Source organism: Callospermophilus lateralis, chromosome 3, assembly GCF_048772815.1.
Source record: "Callospermophilus lateralis isolate mCalLat2 chromosome 3, mCalLat2.hap1, whole genome shotgun sequence".
NCBI classification, from domain to species: domain Eukaryota; kingdom Metazoa; phylum Chordata; class Mammalia; order Rodentia; family Sciuridae; genus Callospermophilus; species Callospermophilus lateralis.
The window spans coordinates 136,751,358-136,773,069 of NC_135307.1; the positions used below are offsets into that span (position 1 = coordinate 136,751,358).

At 42.5% G+C, this 21,712-nt stretch overlaps 1 protein-coding gene across 1 annotated transcript in view; it reads right to left on the minus strand.

The window, feature by feature from the left end:
* Positions 1–21,712, minus strand: part of Agbl1 (AGBL carboxypeptidase 1) — a 762,772-nt gene that overhangs the window by 594,770 nt on the left and 146,290 nt on the right. Inside the window, exons 7-8 of the mRNA XM_076851383.2 lie at positions 7,198–7,406; positions 133–298 (exon numbers count right to left, since the gene is read on the minus strand). Of these exons, the coding sequence (XP_076707498.2) occupies positions 133–298; positions 7,198–7,406 (375 nt within the window). The remainder of the gene's footprint in view (positions 1–132; positions 299–7,197; positions 7,407–21,712) is intronic.

A 21,712-nucleotide genomic window follows, 5' to 3' on the forward strand; every position in this document is an offset into this window, starting at 1 on the left:
ACCTATAATTAGCTTACTGAACAATCATGGTTGACCTGCAAAACAGCTAATTCTACTTCCATCCACATTCCCTTGCCATATTGCTAAAATACAAAGCTTGTCTATAAGCTCATAGCTATCTGGGCATTTTACCTTCAGATAGAGCATGTGGAGGCTCAGGGGTGAAGCTCCCAGGGACTGAGAAGGCATAGGCACTGCTGGGTGTGACCAAAGGAAGGGGACTCACTGGGTAGCATTGCCTCAGGATCTGCAGCATGACAGAGATGACAGGCTCCATGCCCTTGTTGTCCAGGCAATTCTGACCAAGGGAAAAATGATATCAGACACTGACATCTATGTACAGACCCCTCACTCCAACATTTTTCAGGAGGTGAATCACACAGGCTAAATGGACAGAAAACAGCCTTAGTGTCGAATGTCTGGTTTGAACATTCTCACATAGAATTTTGTCTAATGTAGCATCTGTATTTTTTTCCCACACTGCTCATCTGGTACTATAAAAATAGACTTATAATTACTTATAATTGCTTCCCTTAAGGCAAGACACTGCCGAGGATGGCTGTGGAAAGAGAAGGGGGACACCTTCCTCTGGCCATCCATGAGTCATTGTAAAATATTGCCTGAGATAGGGAATGAGTAGCTGAGTTGATGGAAGTCTTACTTTGCTCTCTCAGCTAAAGAGAAAAAATAAAGGAAAAAGATAAAATAATGAAATCAGAAGGAAAGACTCGGTAAATCCCATGTACCTAAATTAAACAGCATGCCTCATCTCAAAGCCCAGTGTTGATCCCTCTTGGTACCTGCCCAAAGCAAAGAAAAATTGGGTTTGCAGATGTAACATTTTGATTCTAATGGAACATGACAAGATCCTTCTTCTCAGACACTCTGAAAAATGTAAGAACAAGTTTACTAAATTGAGAGAGAGAGAAAGAATTCAGTATTGTTCTGTATCTCCTTGGCAAAAACACAAGCTTTTTTTTTTTCAGTAGTAAATGATTTTTTGTGCTGACTTGGGATAGAAATTTGACTAGTGTGGACTTCCAGTCTGATGCTGCTAGCAGGAGCAGCGACCTCTGAGGACAATAAGTCATAGCAGTAGCTGTGGTGGATGTGGGGTCCCACCACAGGGCATGTGAAGTTCTGTGATACTACCACACTGTGTACCCCTAGGCCCACATTACACATAGCTCCATATGCAAAAACATGGAGGAAAAATGTCTTGATAAAAATTTACCTATGAGTTCAAGCTACCCAAATAACTTCAATAGCTACATTTCTCCAAAAAGAAATGTCTTAATACAATCAAGAATGCCATTTTCCCTTCAGTGTGCTGAAATGGTACCAATCAGCTGTGTCAAAGTGCATAACAGGAAACACTCCCCATGGAAAATGAATTAGTTGAGGTTGTTCCACCCCTTGGCCTGGTCAAATGGCCTCAAGTGTTTAGTGAAAAGTTATTAGAGTTGATAAAAGGGAAAAAAAAGAATGTAGAAGAGGAACAGGGAAGCTGAGATAGATGGCTGATCAGAGATAATGTTCCAAACCTCAACCTTGGGAGAAACAGAGCCAGGGTCAAGGCAGAGTTCAGTCAGAAAAGCCAACATTTTAAAACCAGGACGATCTAGGATTATAATCAATGCTGATAGATATGATCAGGCTTTTGACCTTGGGTGAAATGGTGAAAATTCAGTGGAAGAATGGAAGCAAACACAAACAGTGTTCTGACAGTTCAGTCCACAGTGTGAGCTGAATTGGGGAAGGTGGAGATGGTATTAAAATCTTCAGAAACCAAGGCATTAGGAATAATGTTATATTTGATGTCTACTACACTGTAGAGGAAATACTTAGAAATTCACAGGTGATCCTTGGTTCCAAGGTAATAGAAATTCCTAGGTCCACTTGTCTAGAGCAAACAGATAGGTGCTCAGCAGGCCTAGGATGTCAGAAGGCATCATTAGTTTCAGAAAATCACATAAAAAAAAAGTAGATCCAAGAAGGTCACAGTACTCAGGGAAGAGTCCTAGTAATAATCCTCATAATACCAAAGTGAGACATTTTAGTGGAAAAGGATTCTGGTTAAGAGAGAGAAGTCATGGTCCCAGTTCTGCTTCTACAGGAGCCAATGCCATTAGTACCTCCCACTAAGCTCCTGCAGGCAGAGCAACGTTCCCCCTCACCTTCTTAACTCTCCCTCTTTCCCCTCATGCCCTCTGATAATCTCCTCTCTGAAAACGTTCCTTTAAAAGCATAAATCAGTTTAATGGGAACAGAGTTTCAGTTTTCAAGATGAAAAGTGTTGTGGAGATGCGTGAGTGCAGCTGTACAACAGTATACTTAACACTACAAAACGGTATACTTATAAAGAGGTAACAGGGTGAATTTCATATTATAGGTATCCTGCTACAACTAAAAAACACTTTCAGGCAGTTCTGGGAATTGAAGCTAGGGCCTCATGCTGGGCAAAAGCTCTAGCCCTGAGTTGCATCTGTTGTCCCTAAAATTTTTATTTTTTAAATTTAAAACCATGTTTCTCCATGTTTAAACCTGATAAAATAAAATCCAAATTCCTGCTCATGAGGTAGAGAACTATGTAGTCTGATCTGCCCTTTCTTTCCACCTTATGCCTTCTTCTTTCTGTGTGATGGAAATAAAAAACCAAATCCGTTCCCCTGGTTCAGGAAGCACTGAACGCTGGCCCTGCCTGTGTCTCCAACTTCACCTCAATCCTTACCCCTCACGCACCAGGCTTCTGCCAGCGTCTCTGTATCTTGAGCTCACTCTACACCCAAACCATCACCCTACCTGAATGTGGGCCTTTGCATTTGCTTATTTCTTCCTTCCTTGAAACCCTCAGCTCCTCAGACCATCGAGGGCCTGGTTCTTTCTTGTCATTCAGGTCTCAGGGCCCAAGAGTCATGCTCTGACCCCAGCCTGGTGTAGCCCCTCTCCCTCTTTCTTTCTAGTCTTTTTGAACATAGGAGGGTAAACTCTAAGACTCAGAGCAGACATACTGTAGCTCTGAGTTAGGAATGTCTTCCATGGAAATACTCTTGGTCTGGGACCCCCTGGTTTGCTCTCAACTAGGTCTTTCCTTCTGCCTGACTCCCCAAAATGTCCCGTTTTCCCACTAGTTCTATCCTAGTTCCTCTCCGTGTCTGTGCCCAAAGACTATCTCCTCTGTTTTTATAAACAGTGCCTAAATCAATAGCTGTTCTCCTATCCTGACTCAAATAGGATTCCTTCTGAAGGCCCCTCTGTTCAGCCAAGATAAATGGGGCTTTCCTTCTTCTGCATGGTTTTGGGTCCATTCACTTCCTGTACAGCCATCATCCTAGTCTGTCCCCGCTGTAGAATGTAAGTTCCCTGAGAAGGATTAATCAGCCCCAACACCCTTCATAAATTAGGACTCAGGAAACTGAGTAAAAATTAAATGTTCTTGGGCCAATCTGACCTCCAGGGTATCTAGCTCCTGATGACAAGTTGGTAACATTCTCATTAGGATTCAGTCCTTCCTTTCAGAGATCCATGATAGTAGTAGCTGGGCCTGTTTAGCAATGAGGATCCTGATGAATCAAGGTTTGGCCTTCCCTTCTTTCTGGGAAAATAGCAGCTGCTGTGTCTTTTGTGAGGCAATAGCATTCCTTTTCCCAGTGATGTTCTCAAAGTGCGATACCAATACAAGTTTCATCAGCCTCACCTGAGTACTTGTGAGAATGCACAAGCTTCTGCAGACCTCAGACCAACTAAATTAGAAACTCTGGGGATGGGGTCTAGCAGTCTGTATAAATCTCTGGGTGATTCTAATGCATGTCAACTTTGAGAACCACCAAATTTTTGCAGCTTTTTAACCCTCTTAAGTTGTTATAGCTCTAAAGCAAATGGTCCCTTCATCTGATTATTTCACACGGGTTTATTCCTTCTGTGATTACCTATTTGTCCAAATGGGTAACTATCTCATACAGTTTCAGAGCATCCTGTATGTTTTTTTTTCTTTTATTCTTACATCAAGTTATCCTTCTGCTTTCTTCATGCAAATCTCCAACAAGACAGCCTTGCAGTATACAACTCCGTCCCTGCACTATAAATAATCTCAGCCTTTGAATGTTTAGGGGATGCTTAGAGGTATGCACAGGGATGATGACCCAGGAAACAAAGAGGTGGGCTCATGAAGAGAGAGACATGACAAGCAGTGGTCTCAACAAAAAGGCAAAGGACAATACGTTGGGCAAAAGCTATGGGAAAGACTCAAAAAAACAGCTTTTTCTCAGTCAATTTCATGCCCAGTAGGCTTGTAATTATATCATAAACATCAACAGAAATAGTACAGAACTGTGCTTTTCAAACTGTGATCCCTGGACCAGCAGCATTGATATCACTTAGAAACTGCCTAATGTGAAAATTATCAGGCCCCTCCTCAGACCTTCTAGGTCAGGAATTGTGAGGATGAAGCCCAGGAACCCTGTGGTAAGGAGCCCTCCAGCCCACCCTAGTGCATACTCAACTTGGAGCAATGCTAGTACAGGGAGGAAAAGCACAGGCTCTCAGGTGAAGCCAGCAGATTCAAAGCCAAGCTCCAACACTAACTACCTTCCTGAACTTGGGCAAATTACCTAATATTTTTTCTCAGATTCTTCATCTGTACCATGAGGATGATAATACAGTCTACCTCAAAAGCTTTTCAAAAATGTCAGAATTGGAAGGTTTGTATAAATCACTAAGTTAGACTTGGGCCATAGTAAGAGCTCCATACAAAGAAACTGCCCCTCCCTTTTCCTTGTCCTCCTCCTCCTCTTCTTCCTCTTCCACTGTTGCTGCTTCATTATTATTTCACCACCATCACTGTCATCATCGTTAGCAGCTGTAGCAGCAGCAGCAGCAGCAGCATTACCACCACAATCATTCTAATTTTTAAATAGAGATTGAAACAGCCATCACCAGATCCAAGGTCCCTGAGTTGGCCATCCAGCCAGCTTTCTCCAGCAGAAGAGGCAGCAGGGTTGATGGGCAGCTCAAACTCAGCACAGCTGCAAAGGGCATCTGTGCTCAGAGCATTCAGCGCAGAACTGGGAGGCTACTCAACACTTGCTATGATTCTGCCAGGGGAGTAATGGGCCATTTGGTTTCTAAGCCAAGAAAACGTATCTTGCACCTGAAAGGATCACTTCCCCAAAAGAGTAGAATGTCAAATGTCAGACTTTGCACATGAACTTGAGAACATCTCCTCTAGAACATATTACTTAAAACACTAAAAGCAAAACAGGGAAGGGATGAAGGGGAGAATTCAACCCCTTGAAGTTGTCACCCATACATTTCTCACACTCCTCCATGTGTGCTGGCCTTAATGTATCACAGCCAATTTATGCAGCATTTTTCCACAGACTCCTCCTTAACAGGTTTTTCATATAATACATGAGATGGAGAAACCTTGCTATAAGATTCTACCTCCATTCACATCCAGCTTCCATTCGCAGCAGTAATTGGAGGTTGGGAGCTTGCTATAAATGTGGTTAATTGAACAGTTGAGGTCTTCACTAACCTACTGAGGAATTGCTACTAAAACCCTGCATACACACTTGCAACCCCTCAATTCCTGGGCTTCACTTGGTGTATTCTCCACTGTAGTCCTATCGTAGATGTGTATATCTGGGGTGGCCATGTTCTTTTACTGCTCTTTTAATTGTTTTTATAGCACAGAACAGAGAAACAGCAAATACTGCAGAGGGTAGAGGACAATTCAGAATGGAGGTTTTTAGCATCAGCAATACAAAGGGACATTTCACAAAAACTGAAAGAGATTAGAGATTTGGGTGACTACAAGCTTCCAAAAAGCATGTGGAAACTTGGAAAAATTCAAAGCTTTGCTTCATCCAGGGAAAAAAAATGTAAAATGCAGCTATTTCATTACTGAGAAGCTCTGAAATCTATGATGATGGAGAGAAACCCAGAGGTGATAGCACGTAGAAAATTAGATATTGGTTTGCAGCACAGTATTATGTTATGGTTTAGGGGGAAAAGCCATTTTTTAAATGGGAAAAGTCTACAGACACCATGGTCAGAAAACAGCCCAATTGTTGGCTGCCTTGCTACCTCTGGATATACTCAGGTAGAGAAAAAATGGAGGGGGGGGGGCAGAGAGGATCAATAAGTGCAGAACCTGGTAAATAGGAAGATACCGGGGACCTAACATACGCGAAAGTGCAGTTAATGGAGATTTGGGATTCTTGTGTCACCAATAAAGAGGATAAATATAGCCTTGAATGATGATGTCTGAATCATCATCAGACTTAGTTATTTGGGTTGGCATCCAGGTAACCCTGGACCACACATTCATTCCACAGGCCTTGCAGTTGATCTCCCTTTGCTTGGGACTCTTGTCCCCTTACAATTAGCATGTCCAGGTCCTTCTAAAGAACACCTCATCCCTCCACCTATGGGAGTCACCCCTACACTCTTGATCACACAGAGCAATAGGAAATTATCCTCCTCATAGGATTCTTTGCTTGCTTAATGTCTGTCTCCTGCTAAGATATTTGCCCCAAAAGCCCAAGAGTCTATCTGCTATTTTCAGCACTAGATTTCCAGTACTATTCTTCCAATAACTGTTCACAATCAAGAAGCAGTTAAAATATGCCAAGCACTCTTTTGAGCACATTAACTTATTTAGTTCACACAACAACCTAGATGTTTTTATTTCCATCTTTTTTTTTTTAAAGAAAAAAATAAGTGATTTTTCTGAGGTTGCACAGCAATCAGGGCAGAGGCTGGAATCACCCCCCCCACACACACACACACACACTCTCTAGGGTCTTTAACCAATAAAATCCTTCATTATTTCAGCCTCCTACACATCTCACCCGATCTGCACTGAATCTTGCCTGTCCTGTGTCAGGGCTGTCCTACAGAGGGGCTGAGTTGGTTTATGGCTGCTCTCAACAGAGAGACTTCAACTTCTAGAGCCATGTACCCTGACTCTAGAGTTCACACAACACCATTCTGGGCCTCTAGTGGTGTGAACTCAATAGATGATATATGGAATAAATGAATGAATCAATGACTGAGGATTTGAATCCAGAACACCTGTCACAGTGAGCACCAAGAACATTGTCAAGAGTTCCCTGTTCTGTTTAGTTGTGTTTCAGCCCTTAGGAATCATCCAGATGTCATCTGACTGTAGAGTGAATCCCAACACAGCACTACCTGTGTAATGCTGAACAGGGTCTCCATGCCCTGGGCCGCCAGGAAGGCCTCCCTGCCCGACCGGAAGGTGGCGATGTGCTGGAGGCAGAGTAGAAGCCCCCGACGGATCATCACGAAGGTGTTGACGGTGTCATGATTGTGCCAGTCCTGATGTAGTCTGAGCAAGCTGGTGACATAGCCTCTGTTCACCGCCCTGCGGCTGTTAGACTCTGACAACAAAGGGAAAAGGCAATGTCAATCACAGGCTCTCCAGGGCCACACCTGCCTTAGAATAGCCCAGTGAGTCCTCCCAAGATCCTTCATTAATTCCATATATATCTAGCAAGTTCACACTTCCAGAGATACATAAAGGTGTCATGTAGACGCTAGAGTTAAAATACCTGGGTTCAGATCCCAGCTTCTGCCCTTACCACTGCACATAAAATTGGCAGATGTCCTCTTACTTGACTGATCAAATCAACACACCAGTAATGGGACAGAGTTGTGATGTGTCTCCTGATATAATGATGCACTGAGAAAGACACAAAATCATTTCCGTGGTATTCCTGCCCCAAACGCATGGCCTGAACAAAGTCATGAGAAAAATCAGCAAACTATGAGTAAGGGATGTGCTATAAAATATCTGACCTATATTCATTACAAATGTCAAGATCATAAAAGGGGGAAAAAAGATTGAGGAATTGGGGATAAAGTAGGCTAAAAAGACATGACATCCAAGTATCATAGAGCACTTAGATCCTGGACCGTGAAACAATTTTTCTTTTCACTATAAAAGGCATCAGTGGAGCAATAGGCAAAATTTGACTAAGATCTATAGATTAGATGCTAGTGTTATATCAGGGTTACTTTTCAGATATTGATGAGCTGTGGTTATGAAAGAGAATATTTTTGTTTTTAGGAAATTCACAATTGGTATATGTGAATGTAAATCATTCTCAGGAAAATAAAATGGTGCTGGGGGAGGGGAGGGGAAGGAAAGAAAGAGGAAAAGCACTTTCCATTGCATTCCCAGATTCCAGGTCTCCACTGAATCTTTGTGGACCTAGGATATTGTTCTTTAGGTTAAGCAAACTACAAGGTTAGATGGGGAAGAAAAAGACCAAGTGAGATATCTGAAAGGCTGTCGGCATAGGAGATGTGTCAAAGTGTTGTTCTAGAGAATGGAAACCAGCTGATGGATAACCACGGGGTCATAAAGGTCATAAATTTGGTATAGTTGCTGCCTCTGCATCTTATTTTAGGCCTGAATTAAGCTGGTAGTAATCCATCACCTGTACCTTATCACCTGTGGCTTACAGAACTGTGCCCCCCTCCCCAGGGAAAATCCCTTCCTCAGGTATGGTTGAGATCTACTTGATCCTTAACCATTGAACCCTAACCCAACCTATCTCACAGCTGCCAGCCAGGATGAAATCTGATGGCCAACATCAGAGTCCTGTACATAAGTCTCCCCTCCATGCATGCTTCTTTTTTTTTTTTTAATTTTGTACTAGGTATTGAATCTAGAGGTGCTTAACCATAGAATCATATCCGCAGCCCGTTTTTATTTTTTATTTTGAGACAGGGTCTTGCTAAGCTGTTCAGGGACTCACTAAATTACTGAGATTGGCTTTGAACTTGCAATCCTCCTGCCTCAGCCTCCAGAGCCGCTGGGATTACAGGTATGTGCCACTGTGCCAGGCCCATGCTTGTTTCCTTTAAAGTAGCCAAGACACTGCCTGCAGAAATGCCTGAGGGATTATACCAAGGACCTAACAGAGACCTGGTTCCCAGTCCTAGCTCCTCTGACACAGTGCTGGTAGAATTCCCTGCTGCCTACAGACTTCTCACCAGCTCTTGTGGGCACCTCCCACACACACACTCTCTGGGGTCTTTAATCAATAAAATCCTTCATTATTTCAGCCTCCTACACGTCTCACCTGATCTGCACTGAATCTCGCCTGTCCTGTGTCAGGGCTGTCCTACAGAGGGGCTGGGTTGGTTTATGGCTGCTCTCAACAGAGAGACTTCAAGAACAAATTAGAAATGAAATTTCTTATATGTATAATTATATCAAAAGGAACCCAGATATTATGTATAAATATAATACTCTAACAAAATTAAAAAGAAAGAAAGACATAGGAACAGTAGAATTTGGCTTGACTGGGAAAGGAATTGCTCATAGGCTATCCAACAAGAGGAAGGACCCTGTGTAGCAATGAGAGACCTGGCAGAGAAAATGTTCAGGCAGAGAATTCAAGTCCAGGCACAGGATGTCAATCCACCCAGCAGGGCTGTCCTATGGGCCGTCTGACATCTGATGGGGAGTTGTAGCAGAGCTTTCAGGGTTTCCTTCACTTCTCCAACACGGGGATTTCTCTGTCAGCTCAATATGCCTGGCTGAGACCTCCATGAGACTCTGTCTTATGGGTATAAGTTTTAAAAATACAGTTGAAATTCTCTTTGAAGAAACAGGGGCACAAAAACAGTCCAATATTCTTCTCTCTACAGTCAACCTATGCTACTTTTCAGAGTAGCATCTGTGGGCCTCAGGGTTGGTAGATGAGTGTGTACCATGGCAGACCTATGGGCAGATGCCTGGGCACCTGAGCTCCCCAAAACAAAGTGCAGTGCAGCCCTCAAAGAGACTGAATCTCAGCCACAAATACCCGAATCTTGTAGCTCTGCTCTCTCACTGCACATCTCTCAATCATCCAAACCACTCAAATTTGTTCATGAGACAACATGTGTATCTGGTCAAAGTGTGTATGTGGCAGAACCCATGAACTGTAACCAGATAAGCAAAATTTACCTCAAAGTCTTTCTCTAAGACCTTGTAAGTGAGCAATGAGTATGAAAAATAACATGGTAATTCAATGCTTTATTCCAAAGAGATTTTTCTCATAATATTAATGGAATTTTTTTTTTTTTTTTGCTTGTTTATCAAATTCTACATTGTCAGGCTTCACCGGAGCCCCACTGAGATTTTTGACACATTTTTGTAGTTAATTTTATTATTATTTTCTTCTTTTTACGTCCCATTCAGCCATGACCTTGAACTGAGAGTGATGAGCTTTATACACCCAGAGATGTGTTTGTGGAAGGTTTATGTCACCTTCATTACCTTCTTTAATGAATTACTCTTTAGTATCAAAACTATTTCTCTCCTTGACTGGTCCGGGCCACAAAGCACTACAGTTCTCTACTGCCTAAATGAGGTTCCAGCCTCTCCAATATCTGATGTTTAAAAGAAAATTGAGGATTAAGTAGGAGGTATTAAAGGAAAGTATCATCTGCTTGAAAAGATGCCAGAATGGCAAACACAGCACACAGGGGCCCTGTGGGCAGTTCAAGGTTAAGAACTTTTGTCTTTTATCTATTTTAAGGGTATGAGAATGATAATGCATTATCCTAATGACCTTCATCCATTACTCTCATTTTGTGGCCAGGGGAAGGGGGTAATGAAAAAATTAAAAAAAAAAAAAAAAATCTTTAATTGTCTGAGAAAAAACTCCTCTAACAAATCCCAATGATTTTATTCACGATTTTCCTGTTAATCCCCAACGAGCTGTCATGTTTACTAACGTCTGAACTAGCTAAACCCCCTTCCTACCTGACCCTACATCAGTCAATCTTTGTCTGAGAATGGCTTGGGAAGTTTTGCAAAAGTCAATATGTATCTAACACCCGACAAGAGGAGATTCATCAAACTGAGGAAGAGCAAATGTGGAGAAGAGCCAAAGAATGAAATGAGGGTCGCCGGGATCAGCAACTTGAGGAGTTCTGGAAGATCTGAGAGGAAAACACTGCTTCTCAAAACAAGGGGAAACATCGAGGAGAAATGGTGCGTTTTCAAATACTGTTCTGGGGGAGCTCAGAGTTTAGGAGGAGAAGGGGGCTCCAGGTCCCCAACTTCTTCAGACCCTGAAGCCCAGGTGCATAAATGGCTTCCTCCTAAGATTTTTTTTTTAATTGGAAAAAAATTAACTTCTGTAGCTTAGGTATGTAGATATATTTTTAATTTCTTAAGTAGACTGTCATCTCTTAATCTAGTTGGAAGATGATGGATGGACCGAAAGAAGTTCCGAGAGCCTTTAATTTTAACACCTTCCCCACCTCAAATGTACTCTACTCTCCCTGCTTCCTGGGCACCCTGTTGTTCCACTGGTCACTCTCTGTCAGCCTCCTGCCAGGGATCTTCTTTGGCCAATTTTTATTTTGCTAATCCATGAATAATAGAGAAATTATCTTCCTCCTCCCTTCCAGTTCACCCTTTATATTCAACTTATCCCTTCAGGTTAGGTCCTCCCAGAGCCTCTTAAGAGCTAATTCTCAGTCTGAAATATGGTCTAGTAATTTTTAACCCAAGTATTTCTTAACTGAAATTCAGATGTCGTTCTTTCATGCACACCCGATGGATGGAGATTTTTACACTCAGACCAAAAGAAAAATCAAACAAAACCAAACAAAACATAGAAGGGCATATGCCAAGATATCAATGCCATTTCATGAAAAAGGGAATATTATGATTTTAGTGACTAATTTCAAGTTTTTTAATAGTTTTTATTCCCCCATATTCTATAATACACTTTGATAGCCAGAAGCAAAATGCATAACCCTTTGACTGTAGTTACAAATTAGTGGCCTGTAGTCTTTTGGCCAGACCATGCTGTCCATGCTTATGCATGGTGAACAGGCTTCTGGGTTGCCATAGCAACCAACTCACCTTTCAGTCTTACCCCATCTCCTTCAAAAGTGAATTACCTGCCTAGAGCCCCAAAGGCACTGGAAAGCAAAACCATCTTTATGAAGATATTTGTCTTCTAAACAGGAAAGCCTAAAACCTTCCAGACTCAAAGGATTAAATTTCTCCTGGGAAATTTGGGGCGCGATGACAACTGGTGGGGAGAAATAACTTGGCTTGGTGTCCCAGATTACTACACCTGCAAGAAGCCCACTACTCTGCCCCTCTTATTTGGCAAAAGTAAAGGAAGTTGTCATTGCTGTGATCTTCTCCCGACCCCCCTCTAGGAATTGCATCTGAAGTGACAACCTTCAGTGGAGGACACATGGGCCCCTGCAGCAGAGGAATGGACTGGAGACCAAGAGCCACACTCCAGGAATGAGACGCATAAATTAGTGTAGACCTCTAATCCCATCTTCCCTGCCTCACTGGTCCTGATCTGTGGGCAGACCCCTCAGCCTCCAGCAAGCTGTCTTTCTTAAATCCTCCTACGTGGTCAGGGGTTCCACGATATCTCATCACTTTTGAACACGTTGCTTCACATTCTATCACTGTCTTCATTTGAAAACAGAACTAATCATACTCCCTTCTTATGGGGTTGTTGAGAGAATTAAATAAAAAAATATGTGTAGATATATATAAATCAGCTCTATGCTTAACACACAATAAGCACCCTCCATACTGTTGCCTGTTGTACTTACCATCGTCACGATCAGCACCATCTATTTATGATTCCAACCTCCCCTCCACCAAAGTGCCAACTGCTCCAGATATGGACATGTTCCTTTGACAGCCACATGCAAGAATGGGACCTTTGGGGTCCTATAGCTGTTGATTTGAACTTGGGGTCTAACACTAGTTGTGTGACTCGATTAAACGACTTAGTGCTATAGTTTGAATAGGTGCCCTCCAAAGCTCAGGTGCTGCCAATGTGACAGTATTAACAGGTGCAGCCTCCAAGAGGTGAGGCCAGAAAGGCTCCTCCTGGTGAATGGGATCTAGGTATTTATAAAAGAGGCTGCCCACAGCATTCTGCTCACTTGCCCTTTTGCCTTCTGCCCCGTGAGGACACAGTGAGAAGACCTCACCAGACACCTTGATCTTAGACTTCCAAGCCTCCAGAGCCGTGAGAAAATAAAATTTTGTTCTATATAAATTACCTGGTCTCAGATATTCTGTTACATCACAGAATGGACTAAATGGCCTAACCCTTCTTAACTGTATTTCTATCATCTATAAATATTAAAGCAATGTTAAAAAAAATAAAGATAACTAAAGCATTTGCCTTATGAGTCCATTATAAGGACCCAGTACATAGCACAGCACCTGGCATAAGCTATGTGCTCAATAAATGATAATTCCCTTTCCTGCAAGGATGACGTCCAAACCCCACAGACTTTTCACCAGTGGGAATAACCTGAGGAGAAGTTTTAAAGTAAGCGAACTTTACAATCATGGTGTTTGAATTTCCATTGAAATAGTGCACTTCTCACCTCCAAATAAACCCCTGTCACCCACTTCTGCCTAGCTGTCCTGAGATGCCCCCATGCACATGCGTTGAGAATGGCACCACTTCATCCAAGGCGCCCTCACAGGCCACGCTCACATTGTGGATCTCTGTACTTCCCCTCTTGGCAAAATTTTCATGCATTTGGGTCCGATTACCCTGAAGCCTTCTTAAGAGCCTGGTTAATCCTCTAGGATACAGTTGATTGATAACAGTTGTTTAAACTAACCACCCTTGCTTTGGAATAAGACATATTTGCTTAAGAATAAATTTGAGGATTTGAAGTCCTCTGTCATTCCTGAGGACAGAAATCATCTTCAATTACACAGCGTACTGTGACATATACTATCCTAGGAAATTTTCACCAAAGGAAATTAAACAGCTTTATCATTCGTTCAGGAACTCCCTAAAAATCCATTTGTCTGAACAACTGACAATTCGGCTTATCTCTTTTGGAATAGAAGCTCCCTTCTCAGAACAGAAGACCACTCGGCTAGGCTCACCAAACTCCTATTTACTCTACAAAGTTTGCTTCCAATCCCTCTGCTCGCGGTGTTCAACAACCTGAGCAGTTCTATCACAAAAATGTGCCTGATCTCAATCAGGATTTCACATTGATGGAGTCACTTCGAACCACAGCACCCAAACCCTGTGACTAGCACCCTAGAACTCCCTGTTTTTAAGACTCAAGACAAGGGTCCCTTACTCAACTTTGCAATAGATGATTCTGGTGATCATCTCAAGGAGCCAGTTTAGAAGCTCTTTCTGTACAAAGTAGCCTTTTACCAAGGCTTTGAAATCATATTACTAGAACAAGCCGCTGATGACTTTGCCATTGCAATGCCAATTACAAGCACTAGTGTTTATTGAGTGAATGTCTCCTATGAGCTCAGCACTAGGCTATGTCGTTTTACATGGATCATCTCATTTGTCTCGTAGATGGGCTTTGAGATAAGCATTAATTTTTTTCCTTTTACAAATGAAGATACAAGAGAAGGTAAATAGCTTAAGTCCACAGAGCTTATACATGGCATCTCTAGGATCCAAATAGAATCCCCCACCTGACTCTGAAACTGACACCCTAACTTTTCCCCAAAGCCCTTGATTCAGGTTAACAGAGCTCACAATTTTTGGTATCCAGATGCAGACACAATTTAACTCCTAACATCCAGCTAGTGACTCTGTGAGGATAGCCCAGAATATGAATGCAATACCTGAGAAGGAGAGATGAAATCATCCCTCACCCACTGCCTCCCCAGTTGCAAAAGCAGGTGGAGTGCTGCACACAAAGAGCAGCAAGGGATGTGCTAAAACATAACTCATCCTAATGCCTTCAGTAATGGAAATTACACTCGATTATCATTAGCTCAAATAAGAATAATAATATTGAATTACTTTACAGGTATCCCTTTCCCTTTCTAAAGTAGATGCATTTCAGTAAACTTGGTTATAAAGCAAATGTTGGTTTCAAGCAAATCTTGTTTTCCCACTGACTGCCTTTATAAGATTAAAGATGGTTTTCCTAAGCTGCAGAAATAGTGGCTCAGATGGATAAGAAACTAAACAATATAGCATGATTTGAAACCTAGACTCATCTACTTCTAATAAAGAAAACCAACTCCATCTAATAATTCCCCACAGACATATTCCTCAACCAGAGAAATTTCTCCATGCTCAGGAAAGTGTCGAAATCCACATCTTCCTTTTCTTCCATATACCTCTGCTCTTCTGTGTGAGCATACTGTCTAGTAAAGGAGTGTTCCACTTATGAAGAGGAAAACCACAAGACTCAAACCTCCTCCAATTCACATTCCATAGCTTGTATACTGAGTCAATCTCATATCATGCTTTATCAATTCTAAGGCACCTCTTTCCACATTCTCTTCAAAATTTAAGGTGATTACTAATCACCACTCTTAGTGGCATAAAATAATTGGTGTACCTTACAGTCGTCAAGGAAATATGATTGGTCAAGGTTCAGGAAGATATGATTGATTTTCACAATACTGCATTGCTACATTGAAAATTCTCTAAAATGAGTTGATTCCAAGCAACAGGTGTCAACTGGAAGGGTTGTTCTGCATAGGAAAATGAACAGATAGGGCTTTGTTCTGAGAACCAGACCCTGCTGCTGCTAGCAGACAGTGAGTTACAAACTAAAACTGTGCTCACACAATCAAACCCAAAGTGCCACCATGAATCCATTCAACACAAATTTATTTAGCATCTATGGTATGCCATTGTGTGACAGGCTCTGCTGTAGGCAGTGGAACAAAAGAGGCAAAGTCTCAGCTCTTATGGGGCTCACATGCCTGTGAAGCTGTTGGGGTGAGGGGCGGGCGGTGCAGATACCAAATAGACACACAAGAAAAGAAAAATAAATAAGGCAATTTCAGATAGTGACAAGTGAGAATAAAAGTGACAGCTCCAGTGACTAAGGGAGGCAGCTACTCTAGACTGGGTGGTTAGGAGAGGCCCTTCAAGGGTACAGCATTTGAACTGAGATCTGAATGATAGGAAGAATTCAGAATGCAGAGATCTGGAGATAGGACTTTCTTACCATCTCCAGGGCACAGCAAGTGGAAATGCCAGAATCTGGCCAGTGCAAATAACAACAACAACAACAACAACAACAAAAGTGTTGGTTAGCTAAAGCCAGGTGATGAAAGTAAGGGGAGAGCAGCAGAAGATTACTGGAAAGGTGGGCAAAGTCACAACATGTGCCTGCACCATACTGAGATCCACCACAGGGGTTTGTGCCAATATGGAAAATATATCAGGTCAGATTTTCTAACTGGTGTCTCTGCAAGAAAGACCTTAGGAATGACCGATTTTTGCACGGAAATTTGTATAAGAGTTTTTCTATCCATCCAGAGTTTTATTTTGAGGGTAGACTCTCAAATGCACTCACTGCCCCCACCCCCCCACCCCCCCAAAAAAGCCACTATTCTTTTTGGGTTCCTGTAAAAGATCGGCCTGGTTTCACTCTGTTGCTTCCAGCAACAACTCATCAGAGGATGATCCACAAATAAGAAAGCCAGGATTTATACCAGAAAGGAGAAAAACAACCTTTCCCACCTGCCTTTCTCTACCAATTGCTATGTCAGCCATGGAGCTGCCTGCTTGGGCCAGAATGCAAGACAAGCAGTAGAGACAACAGGAAAACAAATCTGCATGGTTGCAAACAGCGCATCTGAGTTAGCTCATTAACTAACTCTCTTTCCAGGGTGTGAGGAGGAGGCAAAGAGCAAAAGCCTCTGACCTCAAACCTGATGCCCTTGGCCTTATGTCATCTGAGAGCATGTCACAGTGAAATCCCAGAACTTTGAGCCTCACCCCAGTTCCTTTTAACTTGACTCCTATGGTTAGTTTGCATTCTGTTTTTTGTTTTTGCAGGACTGGACATTGAACCCAGGGGTGCTCTACCACTGAGCTATATCCCCATCCCTTTTTATTTTATTTTATTTTTTTATTTGATACAGGGTCTTGCTAAGTTGCTCAGGCTGGCCTTGAACTTGTGATACATCTGCTTCAGCATCCCATGTAGCTGGGATTACAGAGGGTAGCACAGCACCCAGCTGGACGCCTTGATGTTTCCCTCCTCCCCATCACCTAGGCTGCACCAGCAATGGCCGCCTCCTGGGCCCATTTCCATCCTCTCCTCCCCTGCACAGTGCATCTCACCAAAGCACAACCCAGAAACCTCTGACCAGGCTGAAAATAACATAATGGCCCCAGGGAAATCGGCTGGGGTGCCAAGAGGGGTCTGATGTTCTCTGTCTCATCATATATGGAAAGGGTTTGCTATACTGTGTGACCCTTGGTTAGCGGGAGGGACTAAGGAAGAGGCCGAGTGGGTTCTTTGGTCCCCACTACTGCCACCAGAGTAGCTTCGCCATTATCTATATGCAGTTTTATTTCATTCTAAATAAAAAATCAACAGTTTTATTTATTTAAAAAGAAAAGGCTTGAGACCCTCTGGGGTGAAATGAAGGGGTGGATTTTTGTACCTGTATACCAAGCGCATATCCCATGGTCCTGAGCCAAGCAGCCAACCTCTGAGACTCAATGTCCCCTCTATAAAACAGTTTTCTCAACCTCCCTCCATTGACTTTGGGGCTGGATGCTGTTTGTGGTGGTGGGCTGTCCTGAGCCTTGCAGGATATTCGACAGCAAACTGGACTTTACTCAGTAGATACCCAGAGCAACCCTACCATATGTGTGATAGCCAAAAATATCCCCAGACCTTGCTAAGTATGCCCTTGGGGGTAAAGTCACTCATGTTGAGAACCATTATTACAGAACAGTTAAATATTTACCTGTCTTACAAGATTATAATGGGGATTAAATAAGATAATACACGAAAAGGTGCTTCATAACCTGCTATTTTTAGAAATCCGAAGGAAGCACCTGATGTACACCTTGACATAAATAAATAATTGGCCAGTCAATCCCGAATGTAATAGGAAGCCACTGTGTACCTTCAGGGCCCTGAGATGTTTATCTTTGTGTCTATCTCTTTAAATCTTTGTGATACTTTATCTCTGTCAATCCATAGTCAGTCATCAATTATGCCAGGTTGATACAAGTTCTAAAATCTAAACATTTACAACTCAGCAGACTGGATGTTAACCCTTTGTTTCCTAGAATGAAAGCAAAATGAGAACACGTGGATCAACTAAACAGGACGGCATCTGTATGCATTCACTTATTTATTTATTCCTTTGTTTGTTCCGATAACTCGCTCTGAGTGCCCACTATATAAAACACATTAGAGTTAATGGCTTAAGAAATAAGGATTAATGGGACAGAATACCAGGGCTGAGGCTCACACAGTCTAAAATTGGGTCACCAAACTGCCCACAGCCTGTGTTTATGAAGTTTTATGGAAACATGGCCACAGCCTCTCCTTTATGCATGGTCCTTGGTGCTTCTGCCCCTGAGGGCAGAGTGGAACAGTAACAGAAATTGTATGGCCCACAAACCCTCAAGCGTTTTGGCCTTTTCAGAGAAAACACTCGGAGAGGGAAGACAGATACTGAGAATAGCCAGATGTCATTCTCCACACAGAGGAGGCTCTGAGAGACTAATTTAAACTTCAGCAGGCTTTACGCCCTTATATCATCAGCTCCTAAATTTTCCAGGATTCTCCGAGGGGTGGCAATAATCAAGCAAGTGTTGATCTATGAAGATCAACAGCACTCCCACTCTGCCCATGTCAGCTAGTTGAGATGCTACTGATTATCTCTGGAGGGGACTGCTTTGTCCTGTGGCCACAACTTGACCCCCACAGTCTCATGAGGGGCTGCAAGGTGACTGATGTGCTGTTAATGTTCTCCACCATGTGTTGCCCTATAAGGGGTTTAAACTGATAGCAAACCTTCATACATGACCCTGAACCTCCTTAGACAATTTTGACCTGTTCTAAAAGGAACAGAAAACCTATCGGCGCACAACCAGGCCAGAGCAAAAGCCTTTGAGGGAGACACAGATAAATCCTAACAGGATCACTTGCTTGAAAGAAAGCGTCCCGCATGGGTATAAGAACCAGCACTAATTATAACTGCATGACAACGATATGCTTTGTGTCAAGCAAGAAAGTCTCAACACCACCACTGGTACCTCTGGACACCTTGACCACTTTTCTGAAGGTGTTCACCATCCCGCTCTTGCCACTGAACAGCCTGTGTGTTCCCAACTGGAATCCACCCTCCTTGTTTGATTAAGTTCAGTTTGTAATCCAAAGCTCTCGGTCCCTGTCCCCAATGCCAATCAATGCCAATTTAATAATGAGGACAAGGTTTTGAGAAAAAGGTAAAAGAAGTTTTATTGCTTTGCTAGCAAAGGAGAAACACAGGTTACTCCTGTCCCAAAGGCTGAGACTCTCCAGATCAGGAGGGATGGGGCTTTTAAAGGAACTTCAAGGGTTACATTGCAGGTGTGCTTTGGTAAGAGGCCCCTGAGCACCCTGATGGCAGGTTAGGATTCACTTGTTAATTTGGGAGATATTAGCTTCCCAGATCCTCAACAGGCATCTCCTTCCTGTAGTGGGTGTGTTCAAGGGCAATTAACTTGGGGAAAGAAACAATAACACTTTCTCCCTAATCTTGTTAGGGAGGGGGAGAGGGGAGAAGAGAAAGAATTTTTTTTTTTTTTTTTTAAATAAGCCTTGGAGCAATGAGGAATACATTCAGAAGGTGAAGGGACCACTGTTATAAGTTCAACTATTTAATTGGGTCCATTAGTCCCAAGAGACCCCCAAATTGCTCAACTAGTGCTTAAGCATGAAGACAATATTCTGGATATTTCTCTGGGACAAACTTCACTTGCTCTTTCTTAGCAGCCCTTTATAGTAAAACACAGCATACTTTTCAAACTCCCCAAAGAAAGTGTCAACCTATTTTTAAATTGTAATCCTAAACAACAGACCAAGTTCTAAAGGATCCCTTGAGAGTATTCATTTCAGAAATTTTCAAACTTGATTTCTTCCAGTCCCTTAGGAACCTCCCTGGAAGTTTCTCAGTGTCTATCCAGAGCTAGAGAAAGGGGAAGGAGGCTGGAGAAAGGCAAAGCTGTCATTAATTGGGGTCTCCTGCCCTGTTCCTACTGTATTTACTACCTATGCGTGTCATTTCCACACAGGATTCCATCTTTGGAAAAAAAGAAAGTTCTGCCATTAAATAATTCTCAAGTTCCTCACCTAATGTGATCCTCCCATTTATGGCAAGCCAAACTGATGTCAAGTGCAATGGCAAAGTTCTAAAGTCATACAGTGAACCACTTGCTGAACCCAGAGCCCAGGTTTACTAATTCCATGTGGAGGGTGGGAATAATCAGTGAATCAGGAAGATTTCCTGCTTTAGAGATGATCACAAATGAATTCAAACTTCAGCCTCTGCTTACTATTGGTGGGATCTCAGCAAGTCATTAGCCTCCCCTAACGACATCTTCCTGGGAGAATAACACAATTATCACATAAATGGGGATAATGAAAATTCAATGAAATATTGTGTGAAAAGTGCCTGGCAAGTGCTGATGCTTCATAATTAATAGTTATGATCATTATCCATTGCAGGTACCCTAGTAAACAGTAATTTTCTTCCCACTCCCCACCCTCCTTCCCATCTCACTGGAGGCAAGCAGTAACAGTTCACAAAAATACCATCAAATGGATGAGGGATACCCAGAGGGTGGATAGGCAGAAGAGCATTGTCCTTAAGTTAGAAGACCAAGCAAGGAAGGAAAAAGGCTGTCACAGGGCGAGAAGAAGATGGAGAAACTTAAATACAAGATTTGCTGCTGTTAACCAGAGGTGGCCCTCACAAAGCTGCTGTGAATGGTCCCAACCCTCCGGTGAATCCTGTTTAATCATGCTAATATCACTGGGAATGCAGCAAATTCTATCTGCTGTTCTAACCCTGGGCTCCAATTCACCCTGCCTCCTCCCAACTCCCTTAAATGATGGCTGAGCAAATGCCTCTGAGACCATCTTCAGCTAATTTCCTTCAAGACATGCAAGCTGCTAACTCTGGGAAGCACAGATAGTATGGAATAGCAAATATGGCCAAAATTAGATTAAAATAACCTCCTGATAAACAAATTACTCACCGAAAATAAATATTGGACTAGCCTGACCAAGATAACTAAAAGAACAGCACCACCACATGGCAGGAATAGGAACTACATGTGTAGCTCTCCACAGCTCAGCCTGGACTAGCCCACCCCACCTAATGGGTCAGAGGTGGGAAAGGAAGGGGCAATCCAGGATAGGTTGCATCTTTCTAGCTTAAACTTTTTAAAAAAATCTCTCATACTCTTATGCAAGAGATATAAATATTTGGCAGAGAGAACTGAACTTTGGGCCAAGGAAAAAAAAATAAAAAAGGAATGTTCCAAGTTGAATGTGGCATGACATAAGAGGAGTCTGTAATCCTTCCCCGTTCCTGCTCCCTCCTTTCCCTCACCCCATCATTCATCAGCCTTGTCTCATGCTCAACCTCACAGCAGACATTGGCCCTTCAGACAGCCATGCTGGTGTTTGAGCATCTATCTCTGGGTTCCATTCAAATGCTATATGGAGAGGTCGGTATAATGCTCTTTTCTATCCTAAAAGACAGATGATCCCTCCCAAAATAATCCTGCTAATGCTTAGAAAGTATTTATTTAGCTTCCTTTCAATGTTTGGTCATATCTTCTTTGGGCTAAATAAACCTAGCCACATTTATCTCTTCTTCGTACAGCACAGGGCTCAGCTCCCGAGGATCTGGAGACAGGCAGGTAAGCTC